Raw genomic sequence first — 23,386 nt, 5'->3', positions numbered from 1 at the left:
GAATTTGTGTTTAAGACAGCACTGTAAATGTTTTTGTTATAGGGTTTCAAGGTCAGATTTAAGCTTTTTAGAAGGTGTTTCTACTGGAATCAGTCAGAAATATGGATCGTGATTGCCATGTCCTGTATACATGTATATATATACGTATATATATGAGTGGAGGGCATTGAGGGGATGTCAGTCATAAGGTCTCAGTGCAGACTGTGCTGCCTGTGGGCTGTTTCCTGTAGGTCTTTGTGCTCCTTGGTTTCAGAGGTTAGGGAAGGATACAATAATATTTTAATATTTTTAAAAGAAACTATATTATGCTTTTTTAAACTTAATTGCTGTTGATAGAAGTGATCTCATCAGTGTAATAGCCTTTAATTGCTGGTGTGTTCAGAAGCTGGAGAGAGATTGATGGTTCCCGTGTGTCAGGAGCAAAAGTTTTAGATTCACTCACGCTTGGGAAATAGGAGAGGGTTAGAAATCTGCTCAAATTATTTATAGACTGCTCTGGTTTAAAGTAACGTCTGCTTTTTGTCAGTGTTTCTATTGCAAGGGGGAGCTGGAACTGCAGAGCTCCCAAGCCCAGTTGTGCTCTGAGGTTCCTTTTCTCAGCTGCTCTTCAGTGCCTGTTCTGCCACAGAGGACTGAGCTGGAAGAGTTCTCTGCAGTTTGGTGGAAGGGGAGGTCTGGTCTTCAGGGGAGGACTTTCCATAGTGTTGTAAAGTCAGTGGAGGATATAGAAGAGGTTGTAAACTCCATTCTTGTGAAACAAAAGCCAAGTGTTCAATGATAACAACCTTTTAGTTCTTTGTAACTGTAATCTGCAATATTTACTTGACGAGCAATTAACTCTTAATTTCCTCACTGAATCATCATGAAGGGCAGCACTTCCTGATATGAGAACTGAACACTTCTACTGAAACAGATGTGCTTTCTTTCAGCTTTTTCATTGTCATATGTCCATTTTTTTAATATCCATTGCATTAGAGAGACTCACTGTCATGACTGAACCACGTGTTATTCCAGAGTTCTCCCTTTAACAACAGTTGTGGCTTCTGAGATTAATGTATGCATTTAAAAAAGCTAAATTTCAATTAAATTTCTTTTTCTTTGATTGTCTTTGAAGTCAGCCTTTGGAGTGTGGCTGTTGGGGAAAATAAATAATAAAAACAAATGTTGCAGAAAAGGAAATTAAGTTTCTGAGAGTCCTTCACTCCCAGTTTGGAATGTTTCAGCAAAGTTTTCAGTTTTAACAAACTCCATCTGCAGATTAATAATAGAATACTTGAAATGGATGTTCTGTCCTTTACAGGAACCAGGAACTGACCCAAAGTCAGACTTGTCTACAGAAATATGAAAACTGAATTTTGAGGGCAGGGAAAAATGTCAAAACACTGATGAGCTTTGAGTGTTTCTTCAGTTTTTGGCAGGAAAGGGACATTGAACCTTCCCAAACCAATGCTGAGTTGGGATAGGTGGAATTTCTATTGGCACTTACTGATCTCTCTTATTTGGGCCATCTAATAAATAAACACCAAATAAATAATGTCATTGAAAAAGGTAAATATAAAATTAAGAATAAGGAAAAGATCCTGTTTAACATCCTCTAGTCAATACTGCTTCTGTCTTATTTATGTAGCTGACAGAGGGTTAGACTGGTCAAAATCTGTAACATTCAGATTCTGACATGATTTGGAACAAAGACACCAGGAAACTGCTTTGGTCTTGATGTCTGGAAGATGTATTTTTAGTGGAGTGATTGAGAGGTGGTTTATTCCACAGAATAAGACTGCAATGCCCTTGGCAACACTGAATGTCATTTTGTGTGTTAATATTCTTGTTTACCCTCAAACCGGATTAAAAAGTGGTGACAATTTATCCTTTCAGTAGAGGGAGGAGGAGGGAGGTGCAGCCAAGGGAGCTGATAGGAGAGGTTTGAGTGTTCTGTGCTAAATGATTTCCTCTCTCCCAGATGCCTGAGGAGCAAGCATTCAGTGTTCTGGTCAAAATCATGTTCGATTATGGACTCAGGGAACTTTTCAAACAGAACTTTGAAGATTTGCACTGCAAGTTCTATCAGCTGGAGCGCCTCATGCAGGTGGGGCTGGGGCCTGGGGAGGTGGGTGCTCAGAGCCTGCAGACCCCTGGTGCTTGTCTCAGACTGGAACAGTGCTGCTCACCTCGCAGCAAGGGTGGAGAGGTGGCTCTGCTGTGTCAGCCAGCACTGGCTGGGTCTGCTGAGCCAAGTTCCAGTGTCCCTGTGGGCATCCACACCTGGACAAGCCTTTGGCATCCTTAGGAGGCCCCTTGGCATGTCAGGAATGGTGGGTGCAGAACCCTGCCCTGCTGCACTGATTGTCACCCTCCCCTACTTACCTCTGTAATTTGAGATTTCAGCTGCAGCTCTGAATAGTCTAAATTAACTGACTCTGTGTGTGTGTGTGTGTTTTATTCCCAGGAATACATTCCTGACCTGTATAACCACTTCTTGGACATCAGCCTTGAAGCACACATGTATGCTTCCCAGTGGTTCCTGACCCTCTTCACTGCAAAATTCCCTCTCTACATGGTCTTCCATATTATTGACTTGCTCCTGTGTGAGGTGTGTGTCTTAACTGGAGACTTGCACAGCTCCCAGCTCCTGACAGTTTGTCACTATGTTCATGTCCTTGTTACTATCTGTTCTGTCAGAGCAAGGCAGGTGATATTTTTATGTAAAGTGTTATATTTCTGCAATGACAGAAGTTCTCAGCATTTCAAAGATTCAAATTAGGAGTCAATATCTACATAAAATATTATAATCTCCTATTTCCTATAGCACTGCTGAATCTATGTGAGATGACTCTAAACAGTGCTCAGGGGATGAGAGTTAATTTAAAAATACGTGGATCTTCTCTTCTTACAGTGTATTATACACAATGAGAACTTATTTTTTTCCTAGAATATTATTGCATGGAGGCCATTGGGTATAAAATTGCCCAGCTAACTCTCATGCTGGGCAACAAGCTTGGAGCTCTTTTTCCTAGGAAACTTGAAGTCTCTCTATGTTTCACAGGATATATTTAGAGAGCAAAGTTCTTTACATGGAGATTTTGTCTGCAATCATGTTTAGAACAGTGTATTTGGTGCTGTGCTGGTAAACAGTGTAATTAGAGTCAGTGCTTATTAACATCAGTGAACAAATCCCATCTTGCACTGAAGCATCCTTGAGTTATTTAATGATTTGCTGGGTGACATTACACATCCATTCTTCCTTGGACCTGCAGTTGTTCCTGTGAAGTGGCTTTTCCTTCACTGAAGGGTTCCAGCATTCATAAACCTCCTGGTCAGTGTTCCTGCCCTTTCTCTGTGTCTGCTGCTTGCTTTGTCCATGTGCCAGTGGAATAGGAAGCAGCAGATGGTATGGAGAAAATGAGTTCTGTTTGTTTAGAAACACATTTTCAGTTCATAAACAGTAAATGTGCTCATAGGGAAGTTTTAAGGGTTTTTTTAATCGTTGTAAAGTAATAGTGAAAGAATAATTCGGTGGGAAGAAGAAAGACAATCCTGAAATAAGATGAGCAAAGTGTCACAATTATCAAGAGGACCCCTGGAGAAGGTGTGTGCTACTGCTGACTATGGGAACTGTTGGTATTTAATTGGACTATATCAATAAAGCACTGTAAGGAGTAGTGGCAAAGTAGATGCCGTGGGACTCGTCCTGGAGTGAGTCACTTTGTTTTTCATGACACAAATTGTCCCAGGTTTGGAAGATGAGAACTTGATGTGTTGGTGTATATATTGTTGCATTTGAATTGGTGTTTGCAGAAGTTGCTATATGAAAATTAAATTATCTTGAGCTGGCCAACTAGTCATTAAAAATAAATAAAGAGCACAACAGTGCCTTCATTGTTTCAGACTAATGAGGAGATAGTAAAACTGTGTTAATTGTTTTGCTCTCTGTAATGGCTCTTCAGTAAAGACACTTTCCCAGTTGTTTGCAAAGTCATTCTCTGGGCCTTTGATTTAAAAGAGCACCTTGTTACATGTGTATCCTGGTTTTCCTTGTCACAGAAACTAGACAAGCAACAAAACCCACCAAATAAATTCATACCCAGGCTTGTAAACACTGAGAAATTAATTTGTTTTGTCTTCCTTTTTTTTCCAGGGAATAAGTGTTATCTTTAACGTTGCACTGGGATTATTAAAAGTGAGTATACAATGTTACTCTGTGGTTTATGCATCATCATGGAAACATTAAGAATATAAAAAATTAAGACGCCGGTTACAAAAATATGATGCTTTCTTTTAAGAAGCCAACAACTCCCTGTGTTACACGTGCTGTGGTCTGGCACATCCTGTGCAGCACTGTGCTTTTTTGTGGGGGTGAATAGAAGGTTGGAGAAATAGAAACAAGCACTCTTTGCAGAAGGTTAAGAAGCAGTGATGTTTTGAGAGCTTTCCAAAACTCTTGCTGCTTTATTGTCTCTGGGAAATTCAGCAGTTGTACAGAACGGGCTTTCTCTGGTGTTTGTCTCCCTGTGTGCAGACCACCAAGGATGATTTGTTACTGACTGACTTCGAGGGGGCTCTCAAGTTCTTCCGGGTGCAGCTGCCCAAGCGGTACCGCTCCGAGGAGAACGCCAAGAAGCTGATGGAGCTGGCCTGCAACATGAAGGTGAGGGGTGCTGGCACTGCAGGCTCCTCTGGGGACACCTCCTGTCTCCAGCTGTAACCCAGCTACTCACTCGTCCAGATGCAAATGCAGGTTAATTGGATGTGATTGCATAGATTAGTTTTGAGTTGGATACACTGGTGTGGTTCAAAGTATCCCTTCTCCTTCAGATTCACCAGTGGAAATCTTTGCAGCATCAGCGTGGAATTACACAACTTCCACAGCATGTTAACATCCAAGGCAGCTTGGGATCCTGATCCTGGTGTAGTAGCAGTGTGGATACCAGTATTCTGCACAGAGTTCAAGCATATTTTTTATGAAACTAGTGTAGAAATTACAGAATAATCAAGAGTAAAGCTGTTTTATCTCCTGACTCTAATTTACCATTAGCCACAGATTAAATGATGCACATGCATCTGGCTCAGATCCCTCAGGCACACGGTGTGACTCCTGGGGGTGGTCCTGTGCAGGATTAAGAGTCGGACTCGATGATCCCTGTGGGTCCATTCTGTCCAGCATATTCTCTCATTCTGTGATAATAAGTACATTTATCGTTTATGTTCCCAAATAACAACTTGTTCCTCTTCCCACTCTGCCAAAATTCCCTGCGTTCCCAGTGCTGTGTGAAGTGGCACAAGCAAACAGTCTCTGAGTGGACATGGCAAGGCTGTCCACAGCTTGTGGAGTGCTGTGAGGGTTGGGGGGACTAAAGGGGAGGTTATGGAGAAAGCACAGACAGCACTGCTGGGCTCAGCACAGGTGCTGGACACTTCTGTATCACATCTGATGGAAGTGCTGCACATATTGCTTTCCTTGACCTAATACGTAAGTCCTTTGCTGTCAGTAGAAATCTCCAGCTCTGTATCTGCAAGTGGTTTTTTTTGAGCAGAAAAGGGCCTGATGTCAAAATAAATAATTTATAGGAAGGGAGAAGTAGCCTGGCTAAGGCACTGTGATTAGAACAGCATTCTGCTGAAAGGAGGTCAGCAAAGGATCAGCTGGAGACAACACTAGATTCTTAAAGTCACTCATCATTGTTGCCATCAAATCATGGAAACACAGAGTGGTTTGGGTTGGAAGGGACTTTAAAGCTCATCTCATTCCACCCCTGCCATGGGCAGGGACACCTTCCACTAGCCCGAGTTGCTCCAAGCCCCGTCCAACCTGGCCTTGGACACTTCCAGGGATGGGGCAGCTGCAGCTTCTCTGGGCAACAAATGTTAGCAGAGTTATATTAGCTGCCTCCTGTGCCCCTGAAAAACTATGATGGGACTGCAGTGTCCATTTCTGCTTCCTCTGACCGTGCAAACCAAGAATCCTTCCCCAGGGCAGGGATCCCTCCAGGCCTCCAGTGCCTGGAATTGGTGACAGTGGCAAATCTTCCCAGGATCACCTGAAAAAGGCAAATGCTCTTAATGCACTTGGAAAAGAAGATGAAAATACAGTGGTGTGTCTGTCTCCCTGCCTGACTTTTCAAGATCTAACCTTTAGACAGCTGGAGATTTGGGGTACAAAACCCAAAGACTTGGCAGTGTTAGAGCAGAGGCAGAGCAGGGAAATAATCCACTCAAGGTTCTGCCTTCACTCTCAGGGAAGGGTTAATACTCTGGGTGGGTCTCTGGGGTGCTTAGTAAGAATAACTCGCAGTTGTGATGTGGTTGGAGCTGCTCCAGGCAAAGGGGGTGGCATCTCCAAAAGGGCCATCCTCGTCCCAAGGGCCGGGAGGTGCTTCTGGTCAGCCCTCACTAGAGGGAGCCTGGCCACCAGGTTTCTGCAGCTCCTCTCCAGGAAGGCTGTTAATGATAAAACCAGAGAGAAGAGAAACCAAACACGTTTTCCATTCTCCCTGTCGTTTATGCATGTAAAATTCAGCCTGTTTCTCAGACAAGAGTTTTTTAAAGAGGAAACCATAGCCATTTATTTGGGTTACTGAAATAATGCTAAAGGTTCAGTAGCAACTTTTTATGCCAGAGATTTCGTTTAGATGCACAGTGAGTGGGATGTGAAATGCTCACAGTGCTCTGGGCATGGTCCCTGTTCTGAACCACTCTAGTACATGGCCCAGGTGACACCAGGAAAGGTGCTGGACAGGATCTGTTACAGCCTCCCTTGTGTTCCCTGGCCCTGTAGGACTTGAGCACTGAGCACAAAAAAATGTTGAATTCAACATCACCTTTCTGTGTTGGTGTCCATGGGAGCCCAGGGCAGCATTCCAGCTGCCCAAACCCCAGAGCAGCCCAGGACAGGGCTCACATGCCTTGGAGCTGTTGCTTGTCCGGACACCTCGGCAACCCAGGGCCTGGGCTGTTTTCTGCTGAGCTTGAGTGACACCAGCAGAGATGTCAGCTGAGCCTGCACTTGCCCTTTCAGTACTCGCAGTCTCATGTTAAAGTAAACCAAATACCTCTGTGTGATGGTAAATGTTACAGCTGAAGAAGCCTCTGCATCAGGCCAGTTCAGAAATTAAACCTGGCTCGTGGGGTTCTGTTCTGCTGAGCCACTGCAGTGTGTGGAGCAGCAGAGAGCTGTGCAGCACCAAGGGAGAGCTGGGGCAGGATGCTCTGGGTGCCTCTGGAAACCTTCCCTGTATTCCACAAAAGGATGAGAGGCAGAGATGCTGCTGTCATTGTATTGAGTGGAATCGAGGTTCTGACCATCTCTGAGGGTTTGACACTCAGAGCTGGGGGAAGCCATGAGCTGTGTTTTGTAGAAGGCAGCAGTTGCCTAAAGCTGGTATAATAACCCTGTGTGAATTGTGTTCTTTCATTGATGTTCTGGGCAGGAACTAATGGGCTGCTTTAATTTAGATTAGCCAGAAGAAGCTGAAGAAATATGAAAAGGAATATCATACCATGAGAGAGCAGCAAGCTCAACAGGAGGATCCTATAGAAAGATTTGAGGTAACATTTACCTTCTCCAGCCTGATTTAACAAACAGGAAATTCCTATTTTGCCTCCTTTTTTTTTTGAGCTCTTTTGTTTGGTGACCAGTTTGGATGCAACAGGGGAATTGGCTCCATGAAGGCAATCTTTCTCTGTACTGGCAACATTAATCAGGATGGGGTCATTGTGAGCCCAGCTTTGTGCAGAAAAAGAATAATATGAATTTATATTTGGGGTTGCAGAAGTGTTTCAGTAGAGCCTGTTTCTAGCACTTGTGTAACGTGCCAACTGCACCAAAACCCATGAACAGAAAGGAAATGCCTAATTAATTCTAGCTCTGCCTTCCATGATTGCAATCCTGCCAATACTACTCTCCCTAATTTCAAATGAGGTATGTTACAGTAAAGTATATCATTTTATGAGTAGTTTACTTATCAAATAAATATAGGAAGAAATTACACATATAATGTTATGTGTGTGTACATGTACTACAATAACACACACAGACACATATATATAAATTTATGTATTTTAATCAGAAAAGTTTTATGTAAACTATTTAGTATTTGTGCTGGGAGTTGTAACAGGTGGGAGAAAATAGAGTGTTTTTCCCAGGATCCTCTTCTCTCACCTGTTTCCAGCATGCAAATCTATTTTGAGCCAGGAAAAGCAGCACTTGTAGGAAGCGCCTGGCAAGGTATCGATGGCAGAATGATACCACTCCCATTGCAGGCTTCAGAAACATTTCTGTAGCTCAACAAGTCATAGCTGAGCAGAGTTATTTATACCTGGTTTCTTCTCAAGGCTAATACTGTATTTATTTTATATTTATAGTATGATTAGCTAGTTCTGTCCTCAGGGAACGTCATGCAGGTAGAGTTGTCTTTGCATACTCAGGATACCAGGCTGGCTTTTGTGTGTAAGAACAGCAGGCTTGGTGTTCTAGACACAAACTTCTGGGAAGGCCTTTTTGTGGATCCCTGTTGTCTCGTGTCCCCCAGAGGGAGAACCGGCGCCTGCAGGAGGCAAACATGAGGCTGGAGCAGGAGAACGACGACCTGGCACACGAGCTGGTGACCAGCAAGATCGCGCTGAGGAAGGACCTGGACAACGTAAGATGTGTCTGTGTGCTGTCTAGTGCAGACAAGGGCTGATTCCTTCTTGCTGCTCTCACTGGAGAGGAGATACACGGAGTAGTTTTTATTTGGGTGGGCCAGGATTCCTTCCTCCACATCCTTGTTGCACACAGGACACAGGACTGGTGACTGAAATACTGATGAGTGTGAAAAGCATTCTGAGTAATCTGAGGGAAAGGAGAGCTTCTGAGCCCAGACTCGAGTAGTTGCCTTCTTCTCTCTGTATGTTCAAAGAAAGTCTAGCAAGAGCTATGCCAAGTCTTTGAATTGTCACAGAGACAGTAACATGGATGCTGGATTCTGTTTTCCTGGGATTTTTATGAATATGATTTCACAGCAGACAGGGTTTGCAAAGTGCCTGATAAACTTGAAAGGCTGAGTCTGTCTGGCTCGGTGTGGCTCAGGCTCTCAGGTACCTCGGGCAACTCTGAAAACACTGTTGTGGTTCCCATTTGGCTTGTTGGAATCTGCCCATGTGAACTCCCCCTCCTGGGCTCTTTCCATGTCAGGAGAGCTCTGAGGAGGAAACTTCAGGTTCACTTTGGGTTACAGGAATTTTTTTTCAGCTTGCTGTCCCATTCCCTTCTCTACACATTCACGTTTGAGATATGTTATTATTTTATTATTTTGGGAGATCTGCTTATTCTTTTTTGACAGGACATGCAGGGACAGAAAGGTACTGGCATTTCTAGCACATGGCAGGCTGGAGCACATTTCGTGTGTCTGCTGGGGGAGCTGAGGGGAAGAGTTCAAGTGCTCGTGTTTTGCCATTCTTGTTCTGTACCAAGATAAGTGCATTTCTGAAATCTCAAAGGAAAATGACTTCTGAAAGTCATACAGTGCAGGAGTTGACAGGCTTTCAAATGTTCCTGTGTATCTGCCTCAGAGAATTTAAGGTTTCCCACGACCTCCTGGAAACTTGCTGTTGGAATAATGTTCCTGCCCTAAATGTTGATGCCAGTGGGTGAATGTTGCTCTTAATGAGATTTGGTTTATGACTGTCAGGTTTATTACAATTACTGCTCTCTGGTGTTAAGGTGTGTGAATCAGGAAGCAGGTTTTCACCATGCTTTGGTGTGTTCCCCTCCTCCTGCCTGGGCTTTTTCCCTTCATTAACGAGGCTTCCAGAAGGCTCTACAGACTGCCCAGAACTGGCAGTGGAGTGGACTCCAGCAAAAAATGTCCTGAAGGAACTTTTTCTACCAGTTTTTAACTGTTGTTTGTGGCTGCTTGAGCCTGTATGAGACACAGTTACACTTTTACATTGTTTTGTTTAAATGGAGAACTGGGAGGGGAACAAAATCAGACAAAACCTTTGATATGCCTCACTGGATATATAATAGTCTTGTCTTCAAAGATGATAAATGATGTTTGGCAGCATTTGGGTTATCCCCAGGGAGCACATAGGTAGGTTTGATCCTACTTTAGGACCCTGATTAATTCTTTTAATTGGGTCCTGAAATAAGTTTCTCTCTGCCAGCCCAATGTCCTGAAAGGAAAGTACCGAAGGACAGTGTTTAACACACCTTTTCTAATGCCTTCATGGCATGTCTGAAATCTGCAACCTAAAAGATCAAAGCACAGCATTTGAAAATACAAAAATTTCCTTAATATCCTTTCACTAGACCAGAAAATAGGCTTCATATTTCTGCTGTGGTTGGGCTCCCACATCCCAGTTTGCTTTAACTTTAAAACAGCTTAAAATCCATCTATAATGAAAAGATGTTCTCTTTGCCTTTGCCATCTGTTTTAAAGGATCAGCAGGACTTTTAAGGGACTAAAATTCACTTTTTGATTTTCTTCCTTTGAAGGGAATCGGTACAGCTACTTTCTGAAGATTTTATATATCAGTTGAGTTATTGATCTATTTTTATGTAGAATCCATACACCTATTGGGAAATGCTGTGTTGTGTGTGTGAGACAGGAAGAGGTGTCTTAACTTTACAGAGTTTTTAGTGATTTATAAAGAGCCTGAAATTTTTCAATAACATATCTTTATTCTTTAAAAACTGCAGTAAAAAGGGATTGTTGGTTTCTGGTGGGACCTTTCCTTAAGGAGGCAGGAGAGAGGGGTCTGGCTCTTATGTTTGCCTTGGTAGCTCAGCTTTTTCATGCAGTATTTTCTGGGTGACATGAGAGATGTATGACATCCATTGGTAGGTGCCATAGAATTCTGGGGGCTTTTTAAACCTTCTAGAGGCCTTTTTCATTAATTCTGTTTTCATTGCAAGGTTGAATGTTTGCAAATTGAACTTAGGTCTGAGCTGGTTGTTAGTCTTTTATCGATCTTGCACGTTGTGAGCTGGTGCTGTGCCTTTGGTTGTCTTCAAAATGTGTTGGTCAACTTCCAGTCTGGATACAAAGAAAACACAACTTACTTCTGTTATTGGATTTCTTTGGAGCAATCCCTACTCCAGTTTTGCTAAAACTAATGACCGAATTCAGGAAGTTTTGGAGTGATGAAATGTAAGTGCTGTTCACTAATTTTGATTTGTTGGTGCTTTGCCATTGCAATGGTAACTTTTAGAAAAATAACTTTCAGAATAAAGTTGTATTGTTTTTAATAACAGTGAGCCAAACCTTAACAAGACTGACAGGGCTGCACTCTTGGCTCTGTGCTGGTGGAGGCACAGCAGGGAAGCCCCTCAGTGCTGCCTCCACTCTGTGTTCCAGGCAGAGGAGAAGGCAGATGCCCTGAATAAGGAACTGCTGATGACCAAACAGAAGCTGATTGATGCAGAGGAAGAAAAGAGGCGCCTGGAGGAAGAATCTGCTCAGGTTGGGGGCATTTCTGCCATTTCCACTGTTCTGTACAGTACAGAAATGATAAAAATAACAAGTGACAAGTGTGGGAAGGGCTTAATGTTCTAAGTCATGTTTGTCCCTCTTCTGCGGTGTGAAGGACGTCAGCAGAGCAGGATTTGGCACTTCCCTGCCAGGTGCTTCGCAGGGTGGGAATTGTTCACTCGGAGTCACAAAGTCACAGGCTGTGCCAGGGATGCTGCACAGAGAGGCAGTGCAGGACTTCAGCTGGCAGCACTGTTCTAGTGCTTCCTTCCCTTCACCAGTCCACTGCTGTCAGTGATGGCCACCAAAGCCCAGCTTTTCCTTGCCTCCATGGAGCTGAGCTGGGCCACTGCTCCCTGCTGTAGAGCAGAGCAGGGAAGTTAAGGAGGAGGAGGAAATACCACCTGGGTATTTTTCAGACTGTAGCCATATTTTCTTTTTCTTTTTCTTTCCTGCAGCTGAAGGAAATGTGTCGTAGGGAACTAGATAAGGCAGAGTCAGAGATCAAAAAGAACAGTTCTATTATTGGTGACTACAAACAGGTGAGTACAACCTCAGGGGGATGTGGTTGCTATCAAAGTGCAAGACCTCCCCAGGTATTTTAGGAGATTTCGGGAAATCAGTGTGATCTGTGCCATGCATTTGAGGAGACATGGGAAGCCTGGGGTTGGTTGTGCATTTTCTTTTGCTGAGGTGCTGGTGTTGGGGGTCAGTCCTGTCTGCCCTGATGTGGGTGTTTGTACTTGATCAGTCACCACAGCCTGACCTTGTTCAGATGGGCTCCTGTGGATCAAAGGCTCACCTCATCTGCAAAAGCTTCTCTCCCAGCTTTCCTTTTTCAGTCAAATGGTAACAGCACCTAAGAAATAAAAAGAAGATGCCATTTTCCTTCCAAAGATTTCCTTTGGTTTTCAAGCTCCTGATCACAAGGTATCACGGGAGCACATTCATGTATCTTTTTAGTGGGCCCATAACAGGTTTCAGGGAATGAATTAGCTTTTCTACTACTCTGTCTTGATGGTTCTTTTATCCCAAAGGCAACAAAAAGAGCCATATTATTCTTAACCTTTTCTGGCTCCTTTAGCAAGGCCAAACTGCTAATAACTTACATTGAAACTGCACCTTTTCCTGTGGGAATGGAAGAATACGTAGAGAATGGGAATATGTACAATAGGACAACTTAATGCAGCATCCCAATTTTCCTGGCTTTCTAAGAGTCCTCAGACTATCCATGTTAATATTGCAGTAGCATTTATTTGCACTTTAGCATTCATTTGGGAGGAAATTTACATTTATAAATGGTCTGGTAACATAATTTTGCTTGTCAGATTTGTTCCCAGCTGAGTGAGCGACTGGAAAAGCAACAAACAGCAAATAAAGCTGAAATTGAGAAAATACGGGTAAGAGAGCAGAGAGATGCACAGTCTCCAGTGTTTCAGTCTCCAATGTTTCAGTCCCTTAGCAAAATCATGCCAGCAAGCACACAATTTATTACATTATTAAAATGGTGGCTGCAAGACAGTTCCTGTAGATAAAAGAGATTACAAGGGGGAGGTCTGGGAGAAAAGATGAGTAGGTGTCATCCCTGTCTTGCTGTAGTGGTTACAGGATAATGTTGATGCTGGGCAATAATAACTGTCAATTTTTCTGAGGGGTCTTTTTTTTCTGGAAGAGATTCTCTGGCTGTCTTTTACCTTAAAGTAACCTGGGGGTGGGACAAAGCCCATTATTGTAGCCAAGTAACACAGCAGTGTTTGCAGAGCCCACGAGGGGGGGGTGGCAGGAGTTCCTGCTTGGCTGTGCCTGCCCACAGGTTCCCATGAGCGATCCCTCTGGTGCAGAGGCAGGAAGAGGCTTTGATCCCATGCCCAGCCCTTGGTTCACAACCAGGTGTTTGTTTAGCAAAAGGTGGATGACTGCGAGCACTGCCGGGAGTTCTTCAACAAGGAGGGCCGGGTGAAGGTGGCCAGCACTGCCAAGGACGGGTCGGACGAGGACACGGACGAGGAGAAGGAAACGCTGAAGAACCAGCTGAGGGAGATGGAGCTTGAGCTGGCCCAGACCAAACTGCAGCTTGTGGAGGCGGAATGTAAAATACAGGTAATGCTCTGGAGGTTCGTTCTGTTGTCTGTACAGTGTGTCTGCATTCCTAGAAAAATGTGTGTGGGAATTGTGGAGGGATTGGAACGGAGCCTGTTGGTTGAAACTGTAACCTGCTATTTCCTGCCTGTGCTATTTAACCAAACACTGGGGGTGAAACTCGGTGTGTGCAGACAACATAATTGGAGTTGCACGAACTGTATTTACCAGCTCCTCCAACTTGCAGACATCTGCCTGTCTGCAGTGCAGCACTGACTGCCTGATCCTCTGCAACTGCTTGGAAGGGATCCAAGCTGTGACAGAGCACTGAATCACACACTCCTTTATCTCGCAATCAGTGTTAAATGAAGAGCTAACATGTGACAAATGTTAGACATGTTTCTTAAAACACGATTGGAAAGCACTCCAGGTACTTGAGGTATTTGTGTAAAACATGACAACGTTGTTCTTTTAGCCTAAAACTGATGTGTCAGTGCTGCTTGTTCACGGAAAGGTAAAAATTAGTTTGTAGAAAGTCCACTTCCTGTGGGAGTAGCTCCTCCTCAGATGGGAGAGAATTAAAGGGTTTGGATGTACTGAAGAAAGGGGAATGTTTCACTAAGGGCAAGGACACAAGTCTTGTTTTGCTTTTCAAAGCGGTTTTTTTCCTCTCTTCATTGGCTTGTTGTGCTGCTTTTAACTTATGTAAGACTGGTTTAACTTCTAAAAGTGGCCAAGAGGTTGTAGATGTCCTAGAGCCTTCTAAGTTTGACTCCTATAACCTTGTACTGTGAATGCATAACAAATTAATGAAATTACTCTTGTGTTTGCAGGACTTGGAGCACCATTTGGGTCTGGCCCTGAATGAAGTACAAGCTGCAAAGAAAACGTGGTTCAACAGAACAATAAGCTCTATAAAAACAGTGACTGGAGTCCAAGGAAAAGAGACTTGTTGAAAAGCAGTTCTGTCAAACACACCTTTTAACACAACACCTTTTGTTGCCTTCCTTGGCCAGATGTTTAATTCTGTGACATGAGAGGACCAGAATGTAAATAAAATAGAAACACAGCATGTCAGGATTTCAATAGGTCAGTGATAAAGAGGATGGAAACACAGGAGAGGTTTTATTGCTAGACATGGGATGTTCATACTACTGATATTTAACAGGTGATGTAGCTAGATTGAAGCTCTTCAGAGAAACACTCCATTCTGCGTCTGGCTGGAGGCTTTTCACAGACTAGGTACGAGAACTTACCAAACCCTAATTGTTAAGTTTACATATGATAGGTTTTTTTACAGTTATAACCTTTTTTAATATTTTATTTGAAAGGAAAAGTGTCACTAACGAAGTAAAAAAAAAAAAAAAGGAAAAAAAAAGGAAAAAAGGAAAAAATGCAACAAAAAAGACAACTTTATCAAGAACTACATCAGTGCCAGAAAGCAGTCCCCAGAGGTAGGAAATGGAGAGTAGGAGGTGACATGTTTTGCTTTATGAATGGGGATGATTTCAGCATTCCTGTCGAGCAACCCCACTTTGTTTTAGTAGATGTAGCATCCATCTCTCTGTGTTTGGCATTTCTTTCTGTTACTAATCAATTCTATGCAACTCTGGGCTTTTTTGGCATGGGCAGCCAAACGAATCCCCCACTGCAGGCTGGGAGACTTGTGGAAGTGCTAGACAAGAATAATGCGAATTCTTGGCGAATTTCCGTTTCACTCGTGTCGTGTTGTTCATCCACATATCAGCAGCGTTCCCCCGCCCCCACAGGACTGCTCAAGAGTACTGATGATGTGGATGGTCTGACATGGAACTGACTCTGTCTGGGGTTTGTCCGGTTTCTGTTTTGTTCCTGTTTGTTTGTTTTTACCCGGCTGTAGCAGGGCCTTCTGCGGAGCTCCCCCCCGGAGCTTCCAGGTTTTAGTTTTGCACATAGGTATGAATGGGACAAAGAAACAATAAACTGAGATATATATGAGGCAGAAATCACAGCGTGGGTGTAGCTGCGAGCATCTCTAGCTGTCACCTCTCTTCCCTGGGAGTTCCGAGGGGGTGTAGGTCCTTCTTCACGCTCGATGCAGTTGCACTAATAGGTGCTAAACGTGCTTGGAGTCCTTATTCCTTGGATTGTACTGAGTTCTCACCAGAAAGCTGTAGAATGGAGTTTTGCACCTTGTAATTTTTTAATTTATAATGGTTTGTGTTATGCTGAAGTATCTATTGCATCAGTGGATAAATTTTGTGTGCAGTGTGAGTATAAGCTGGTAACAATAAGAGGCACTGGTTTGTATATAAAGATATTTGGTTTATTTTGTATTTCTACCTTTTTCTTGTTTACTGTACTAATGCTAGCTAATGTACTCTGTAACTACGGGATAGAACATGCTATGTCCAAGCTTTTTTCCTTAACTGCATACATTATCCCTATTGTTTAATACCAAAAAAAATACTGTAACTCCATCAATATTAGATGCGTGGACATTGTGGTAGCATAGTTGCAGTGTGTATACTTTATGAATTGAAATATAAACTAGTAAAATTGTATAACTATTTTGTTGTTTCATTTCATTTGAACAGGAAGTTAATTAAATATTTTGCAATATAAAACTAATTCTCTTCTTAAAGTAGAAGCAGTAGCATCTGCAGGCTTCTCCAAGACTGAAACTATAGTCATGCTGCAAAGGGCTTTGCTAAAAAAGACTGCATGTTCTGAGTGCTGCCAACACTGGTTTATATAATAAAATCTAGGGTTTGCTTTGAAAAAAGAAACTGCAAAATGACCTTGTGCAGCTTGAGACTTGTGACTCAGTATTTCTCAAACATGCCCAATTTAGAACATTTTTTTTTTTCCCATGGCCCTCCAAATTCTGCTTGAATCTGCAAAATAGATGTAGGCAAGCTCTGCTTATCACCATCAGCACCAAATTCCATGGGGTCACGTGTGGTTCCCGTCATCCTCCCCAGGATTTTTAGCTGCACGACTGGAGGGTGCACTAATTGGGTCACGGGGCAGCTCAGCTCCCCAGCTCCGTGTTCTGCAGAGAGAACAAGGAGTAAAAATGCATTTTTGTCACCAAAACAACTAAAGGTGACTGGGGAAGCAGCCCTGCTCTAGGAGGCTGTTGTGGTGTCACCTTTCCAGCCCTACTTTTGCTTTAAGAGAATGGCTTTACGTGGCTGTGCGTGGTCTCTGCTGCTTTGTCTTTCCCAGAGGGACATCCCTTGGTAAGGTCAGCTCTGCGATTTCTCTGTAATTACAACTTTTAATTAAAGTTTAAAGGTAAGTAGGGAGAGGAAGAAACAACCCAGAGCACTTCATTCACTTGTCTTCCCCAAAGAGAATGGGAAATGGTGTAAGAGTGTACTTTCCTCCACAACTGAGGTACTTAGAGGGAGGGGAAAGCTGCTTTATTGTTCAGATTTCTTCCACTCTTTAAGTAAACATTACCTCCAAATTGCAGGCAGATATACTCCCCATTTTAGTATGGATGTGGGACATACATAACTGCTTCCCAGCATTTCATCTGAAACATTTCATAGGCAGCTTCCAGCCATTATGGATTATTTTACATGCCTACCTGAAGGGTTTTGATGCACAGAATTACCAAGGCGTTTCACTCCATCTAAAATATCCACAACTAATCAAGAAAAATGGATCCTGTGCTGAGATGTGCATCTTTTGAAGCACAATTACATGGAATTACACAAGGAAGCAGGTCAGTTTTAAGATGAGGAAATTTGGAATGTTCAAAACTGTGAATAAGCAAGGTAAAAAACCAAGGACATTGAGTCAGAGTTGCTGTGAAGCATGAGTGTTTTACAGCCCTGTAAAGTGAAAAGAAATGAGTGTGTTTGGCAGCATTTTTGGCATTAATGAGATGGTTACTTGCTGGTAGTCAATCACCCTTCAGCTCACATGTGCCTCTAAGCTGGGTTTGAGCACTGAACTGGGTTTAATCCCCTGTGCCCCCGGCTCCAGGCTCCAAATGCTTTGCATGTTTGTGCTGTATCACTGAGTTCCGATGGGCTCAGTGTGGGAGCTCCAGTGTTACAATCTCATTTGTGTTGCAGAACTTCTTGGCTGCTCAGGGTCTGCAGCTGGAAGTGGATATTCAGGATCTGTCAGAAAGTTTTACCTTTAAGCATTGCTGGTAAGCCGTCTGGAAATTTATGTAACTACCTCCCTGACTTTTTTTTAGCTGCCCTTCTTATCCGTGGCAGTGATATAAAGTTCCTGTTATCAAGAGGAGGATTTCACTCCATCTGTTCAACAGCTTGGCTCGCGTTCATCCAGCCTAACTTTAGACACTTCGGAGGTGCTGAACATTAAGAGCTTAATCCAGGGAGGTTTTCCAGCCCTGGGTGGGAGCGGGGACAACACTGCGGGTGGATCACCAGGGCTTGTGCCGGTGCCCTGATGGATCAGGGAACCTCGTGTGAGCCAACAAACTCAACTGAGGGTCCTTCTAAACTAAATAAATGAGCCACCACTGGACACACTAGGGATTGCTTTCTATTTTATTTTTTCCTCCTTTTTCCTCTATTTTTTTTGTGTGGTATTTTGCCTTCTGTATTACCGAAGACAATCAAGGTCTCTGCGTACAAAAGCCTTCAGGGCTTTGCTAGAATTTACCGCTGCATGTCTTAATGACTTTGAGGAATGAGGGTTTGTTTTGCCGCGTTTTCAGCATACTAATGAAGAGGGCAGTGGAATCCAGGGCTGAGGGCGTTTTCTTAGGATAACTGTGTCCACAGAGCTGCAGGGAGTACAGCGTTGGCAGGACACATGGGCAAGCACGAGGGCCCTGCTCAGGAGCCACGTTTTATGGGTGTAGCATTGAAGTCAAGTGTTCCCTCATGGTGCTCTTAAGTTCTTCCTGAAGGGCGGTGAGTGGAACCGAGCTGACAGTGAAGTGCGACGTGCGTGTGACTGTCTCGGGCTGTTTCGGCCTGAACAAACCACCCCAGCCCTGGGGCTCCGCGAACCCCCGCCCGGCTCAGGGAGGCCGCCGCCTCAGCGCCCTCACGGCTCCCGCCTCCTGCCCGGGGGCGGGGCGCGCGGGCCGCGGCGAGCTCTGATAGGCTGGCGCGTTGATTGGCAGCAGGAACGGCCAATGGGAGCCGGCGGCGCGAGAGCGGCACCCTTTTGTTCGCTGTGAGGGCCGTGGGAGTCGAGGCGCGGCGCCATTTTGTTTGCTGTGAGGGCTGCCGGGGGCGGTGCGCCGCGGAAAGGGAACAGGCATGGGCTGCCCGACGGAAAGGAGGTGCGGAGCGGGGACACAATGCTGCTGGGCTGGAGGAGAGCAGAGGCCTTTGGGCGGGGCATTGCCTCGTGAGGGGATCGCGGGGTTCCTCCCAAAGCTCTCCCAACGTCTGTGGGTGTCAGGAGAGCGCCAGGGCACGAGACAAACACCAGAGCTTTACATCAAACCATTAACTGCTGGAGATGGGTGATACTTCGGGGAAAACGTGTGCAGAACTTGGAGGGTTAATGGCCCCTGTGGAGAAGATGTGAAATTTTCCCTGGATTTGCACGGGGTTTAAATTGCTTTTCCCCCCTGGTTTTTCCCCCTTGCAGACGCCCTCAGGCCCCTCAGGCTGAGGAAGCTGGTGGGTTCTGCCCCTGCAGCAGCACCATTTCAGCAGGAGGTGGGTGATGTTCGTGTCACCCTGTCACGGGCGCAGGTCTGTGCTGAGAGCTGAGCTGAGGACCCCCCGAGCTGGAAAGCTTTGAAATGGGCTGTGAGGGGTAATAAAGTGGAGCTGTTTGATCTGTAATGTGGTGAGTGGCTGCCGTGGGCTGTTCCCCCCGTGGAGACCCTGCTTGATGAGAAGCCAGTCACACCACTGGCTGCTGGTTGAGGGAATTCACGGGCTCCTCCCTGGTACAGGTTCTACTGAGTGCTGGTTGTGTTGCAGTGCTGGGAGCACAGAAAGCTCAAATAAGGAAAAATAAACCCACTTCGGTAAATCTTAGAATCACTGAGGTCATGCTTGGGCAGATGTGTAAAGGGATGCTATTTCTGTGCAGTAATTAGTGAGTGCAGAAAAAAATCCTACTATAGTTTATAGGTTTACACACATAATGCATACAAATACAGAGGGTAAACACTATTTTAAATAGAACTTTTTTGTTCTTGAAGTAACAGGAGGAGAATGTGGTTTATCTGAGCTCCTCCTGAGGACTGCAGAAGCAGTTTGCTCACCAATTTTGTGAAATATCTTGTATTTTTAATTGAGTAATTGTTCTACTTGGTTTGGCCCAAATTGGCATAGATGAAATTGCTGCAGATGGCACTGTAAAAGTCCTGCACCCTGCAAGACTTCTAAAGAGCAGTATTAAATAGCAGCAATCGTCTTCGTTGAACAAACTCTTAATGTGAAATTAAATGTTTTCTATACTTTTAGGGAGCTAAAATCTATTCCAATAAAATTCAGCAGTTAGGTGATTCAAGTAAGGAACTAACAAAGAATCTGTCAGGATGCCAAGTAGCATCCAGCCAGAAATGCCCAGCATTTGCAAAAACCTGTGTGTGTGAACCATCATTTCCTTTTAGCAAATCCAGAATCTACAGTCTGAGCGATACCTGGAGTAATTACAAAACGAGAACGTTCCATTTTGTGAATTCTGATCTGAAAGTTATGTCCCTGTGCAAAAACGATCTGCTGAGAGGAAGTGTAGTAAAATTGAAATGTGTTGGCAGTAAATCTATGGGATGTGTTTCTAATACAGAACTTGGCTTAAAGTACTTAAAGTACACCACCTTGGCTTAAAGTCTTTCTGATCCTCTCTTGGTTTACCAACATTAGTTGAGATATGAGGTGTAGCAAACTTCATAGCGAAAGTTTATCACATAATGGAAGTTTTTCAGAATACAGAAGTCTTATAATGCATGTTGATTAAAATGTTAGGGCAAAAGTATTTTTTAATCAGCTTTAATGGCTTGAGTTACAGTTGGAGGTGATGTGACCTTGGTTGTTCTCTTGCTCTCCCGTGATCCCTTAAGGGCCCTTGGTGTGTGGTTTAAGTGTGGCCATGGCGGTCACTGGAGGTGCTGAGGATTCCAAGTGCAGGTTGGTTTATGGAGGGGAGCAGGCTGGGTCAGTTGTGGTGTCACAGAGGTCCACCTTCATCAACAGCTTGTGCGGCAGAAGCTGTGATTTTTAGGAAGGTGCTTCTGTGCTTCAGATGGAATGGCAGCCACTGTGGGCTCTGAGGCTCCAGAAGGTGCAGAAGTGATGAGAGACTTGCAGGCTGCCAGCTCTGAGCAGGAGCCCTCCCCATGCCGAGCACAGTTAGCGTGTGCCATGAAAACATCCAAGCTGTGTGTTTAAACTCCCTGCTGTGAGCGTCTGTTCGTGCAGGGAGCTGTCACATCCAGGGTAAAGGGGAGCCCTGGAGCCCCAGTCAGAAAAGCTGCTAGGGAGGGGACACTGGAATAACTCTTGATATGGGGTTTACTAATCTGGCTGGTCAGTTTGTGCCGCACGGGGAAAGGAAAACTGTTGTGCAGATTTTATTTGATTGCTGTGTCTGAGAAAAGGTAGTGAAGGACTCTCTGAGATGAGACAGTGCTGTGCCACTGTCAGCTGTCACGGCGTAAGCAAAGGGGGTTTAGCAGTTCTTTGAAGAACACCCCAGCAAACCAACGTGGTTTTGGCACAGTTCTTGGCTGGCAAGAAAAAAGGGAAGCAACTTAATGCCTTCTGTGTCCTGAATGTTTATGCTCATTTAAAGAAGTGGTTTTACAGTTATTTAATACACACCAGAGAGAATGGGTGGGAAAGAGGAGGAGGATGAAGGCTGGTGACTTACAGAGCAATGTGTATCTGAGCTCTCTGCTTACCCAGGGCATGGTAGGACTGCTGCATAATCCCCCAGGGAATCACTCGTGGAACAAGATCTTGTCTAGCACGGAGGGGGAAGGATGGTGTTTCTGTGTGATGACAACTGTGCGTCTCCCTGAGGTGATTTTAGTGTGGTACAGTGCAAACCCACAGCCAGAGGGGCTGTGGGAGCCTGTGCAGACTGCTGTGAATTATGGATGCCGTGGCTGCTGCTGCAGACACGAACAGCAAACTAGAGCTCCTGGGTGCCCCCAGCCTCAGAACTGCAGGAATAGCCTGGTTTCAGAGGACACCACTTCCTCAGCAGCCTGGACTCTGAATGTCTTTAGAATTTACAGGTGCTGGTCGTTTCTGTGGTTAGGACAGAGTGAGGAGGCCACTAATTAGTATAACTGGCAAGTTCTAAATTCTATTCAGGTCATCATTCATTTGATCTCAGTGAGAACAGTTTCAACGTGTAACAGCATCTTTCTCAAAATAACATTGTTCATTAAACCCAGGGTAAGTGACCTGTGCAGCTCAGCCCCCTGTCCATGTGTCTGCTTTGCACTGGATGCAGGAATCCTGTGGCTGCCTCAAGACTTGCAGTATTGGCAGTATAGGAGTTTGTGTGGAACTGCTTTGCAGGGCAACATAATTGGATTTACTGAGCTGTAGTTTGTCATCTTGCCCTGGTTTAGCCTTCCCTCTTCTACTGTAATCCAAAGTTACGCAGATTTAAAAAAAAAAAACCCAACTCTTTGAATAAATCATAACCAGCAGAGAGCTGAGCCTGCCTTTACTGTGAGCAGGAAATGCCACCTTTGGTGTGTGCCACCAAGGGGATGAGGAAAGTGTTATTTGTGCAGGGTACGTGATCTTTTTTTTGAGATCCAGAGGCCTTTTTAGGTTTTTGCCCCATGTTGGTGCCTAGAGCAGAAAAGGCCTTTTGTTGTAACTGTAACAAGAATACACTCAGGCCTTTTACAGCTTTGCAAATAACTGTGCTGGAACATATAGCCCAAAGTGAAGATGAATTTAGGGCCCTGAAAGCAGTGGCAGCTCCAGTTACTCTCAGTTGATTGTACCAAGGATTGGGGTCCCAAAAGAGAAGGATAATTTACAGCTTAGCAAATGGGAAAGAAAAGAACTCTTTCTAGCTGACTTGCTGGAACTCAATCCTGCAGGAAACCCCCAAAGTCAGCACAATGTTGTGAGCGATTAAGTGAGGTGTCACTTCTCTTCTGGCAGAAAGAGGGATGCTGTTTTGGGCAGGTTTATAGATGCAGCAGTTCTTTGCACATGGAAGTTACAAGCTGGCTTGTTACTTAGACATCTGTCAATAAATATTTTTTTCCTGCTTCCTGTGTAATCACTTTTCCAAGGTGATGTTGATTGCAGCAAGGTAAACTGGGCATCCTGCTTGTTAAGCAGATGGTTCCTTCTGCATGGATCCCTTCAGTGCCCTGCCGGCAAGGGACGGGGTTGGAGTGGTCAAGCAGTGTTGGGGAGGGCCTGAAAATGCTGAAGGAGCTTTCTGCTGCAGATTTCACTGTGTGCGTTCATGTGCAGGCAGATTCCTAGTGAGAGGCACCGCAGGTTACCCAGAGAAAGTAGATGGACGTGGGTATATGTTGGTTTGAAGGGATGAGGGAAGGTTGAGCCACAGCTCACAGTTTCCCTGTTCTCCCAAGCAAGACACCCTGTCACTGCCTGGGCAAACTGAGCTTAGCTACAGCAGGGCAGGAGTAAAGCTGTGGGAGATGTCAGGCATTTTCACAGAGAACAAAGAAGGATGTGCCAACCTCCTTTATCAATCCAGCCCCAGTATTGTGTGACTCCTCCTGGGCATCACTCCCTTGTCAGCCCCTCTTCCATTCCTGCCAGGCCACAGAATGCCCGCCAGCTCCTGGAGTGGGCCCAGCTCGTTCCACTGACCAGCAGTTGCCAGGCTGCTGCTGAAGAGCTGTTGGCCTTCTCAGCACCTCCGAGATGATAATCCCAAGGGAGCTTTTGGAATGGCCTCTTGGTAAA

General features: G+C 44.6%; 1 protein-coding gene and 1 long non-coding RNA gene across 5 annotated transcripts in view; both read left to right on the top strand.

The window, feature by feature from the left end:
• Nucleotides 1-16,075, top strand: part of RABGAP1 (RAB GTPase activating protein 1) — a 74,236-nt gene extending 58,161 nt beyond the window's left edge. For all 4 annotated transcript variants that reach the window (XM_032708616.1, XM_032708615.1, XM_032708617.1 and 1 more), the window contains 11 exons: nucleotides 1,961-2,086; nucleotides 2,447-2,590; nucleotides 4,136-4,177; nucleotides 4,517-4,645; nucleotides 7,450-7,542; nucleotides 8,526-8,636; nucleotides 11,334-11,438; nucleotides 11,906-11,989; nucleotides 12,776-12,847; nucleotides 13,350-13,547; nucleotides 14,360-16,075. In XM_032708616.1, the coding sequence (XP_032564507.1) occupies nucleotides 1,961-2,086; nucleotides 2,447-2,590; nucleotides 4,136-4,177; nucleotides 4,517-4,645; nucleotides 7,450-7,542; nucleotides 8,526-8,636; nucleotides 11,334-11,438; nucleotides 11,906-11,989; nucleotides 12,776-12,847; nucleotides 13,350-13,547; nucleotides 14,360-14,482 (1,227 nt within the window). In that variant the 3' untranslated portion in view covers nucleotides 14,483-16,075. The remainder of the gene's footprint in view (nucleotides 1-1,960; nucleotides 2,087-2,446; nucleotides 2,591-4,135; nucleotides 4,178-4,516; nucleotides 4,646-7,449; nucleotides 7,543-8,525; nucleotides 8,637-11,333; nucleotides 11,439-11,905; nucleotides 11,990-12,775; nucleotides 12,848-13,349; nucleotides 13,548-14,359) is intronic.
• Nucleotides 16,076-18,686: 2,611 nt separating this feature from the next.
• The window catches only part of LOC116797249, a 63,720-nt gene continuing 59,020 nt past the window's right edge, over nucleotides 18,687-23,386 (top strand). The window contains exon 1 of the long non-coding RNA XR_004360600.1: nucleotides 18,687-18,789. This is a non-coding gene — a long non-coding RNA (uncharacterized LOC116797249). The remainder of the gene's footprint in view (nucleotides 18,790-23,386) is intronic.

This window comes from Chiroxiphia lanceolata, chromosome 21 (genome assembly GCF_009829145.1).
Source record: "Chiroxiphia lanceolata isolate bChiLan1 chromosome 21, bChiLan1.pri, whole genome shotgun sequence".
In the NCBI taxonomy this organism is placed as follows: Eukaryota; Metazoa; Chordata; class Aves; order Passeriformes; family Pipridae; genus Chiroxiphia; species Chiroxiphia lanceolata.
Note: the sequence above shows the minus strand (reverse complement) of the source record. Positions and strands in the feature narration are given on the sequence as shown.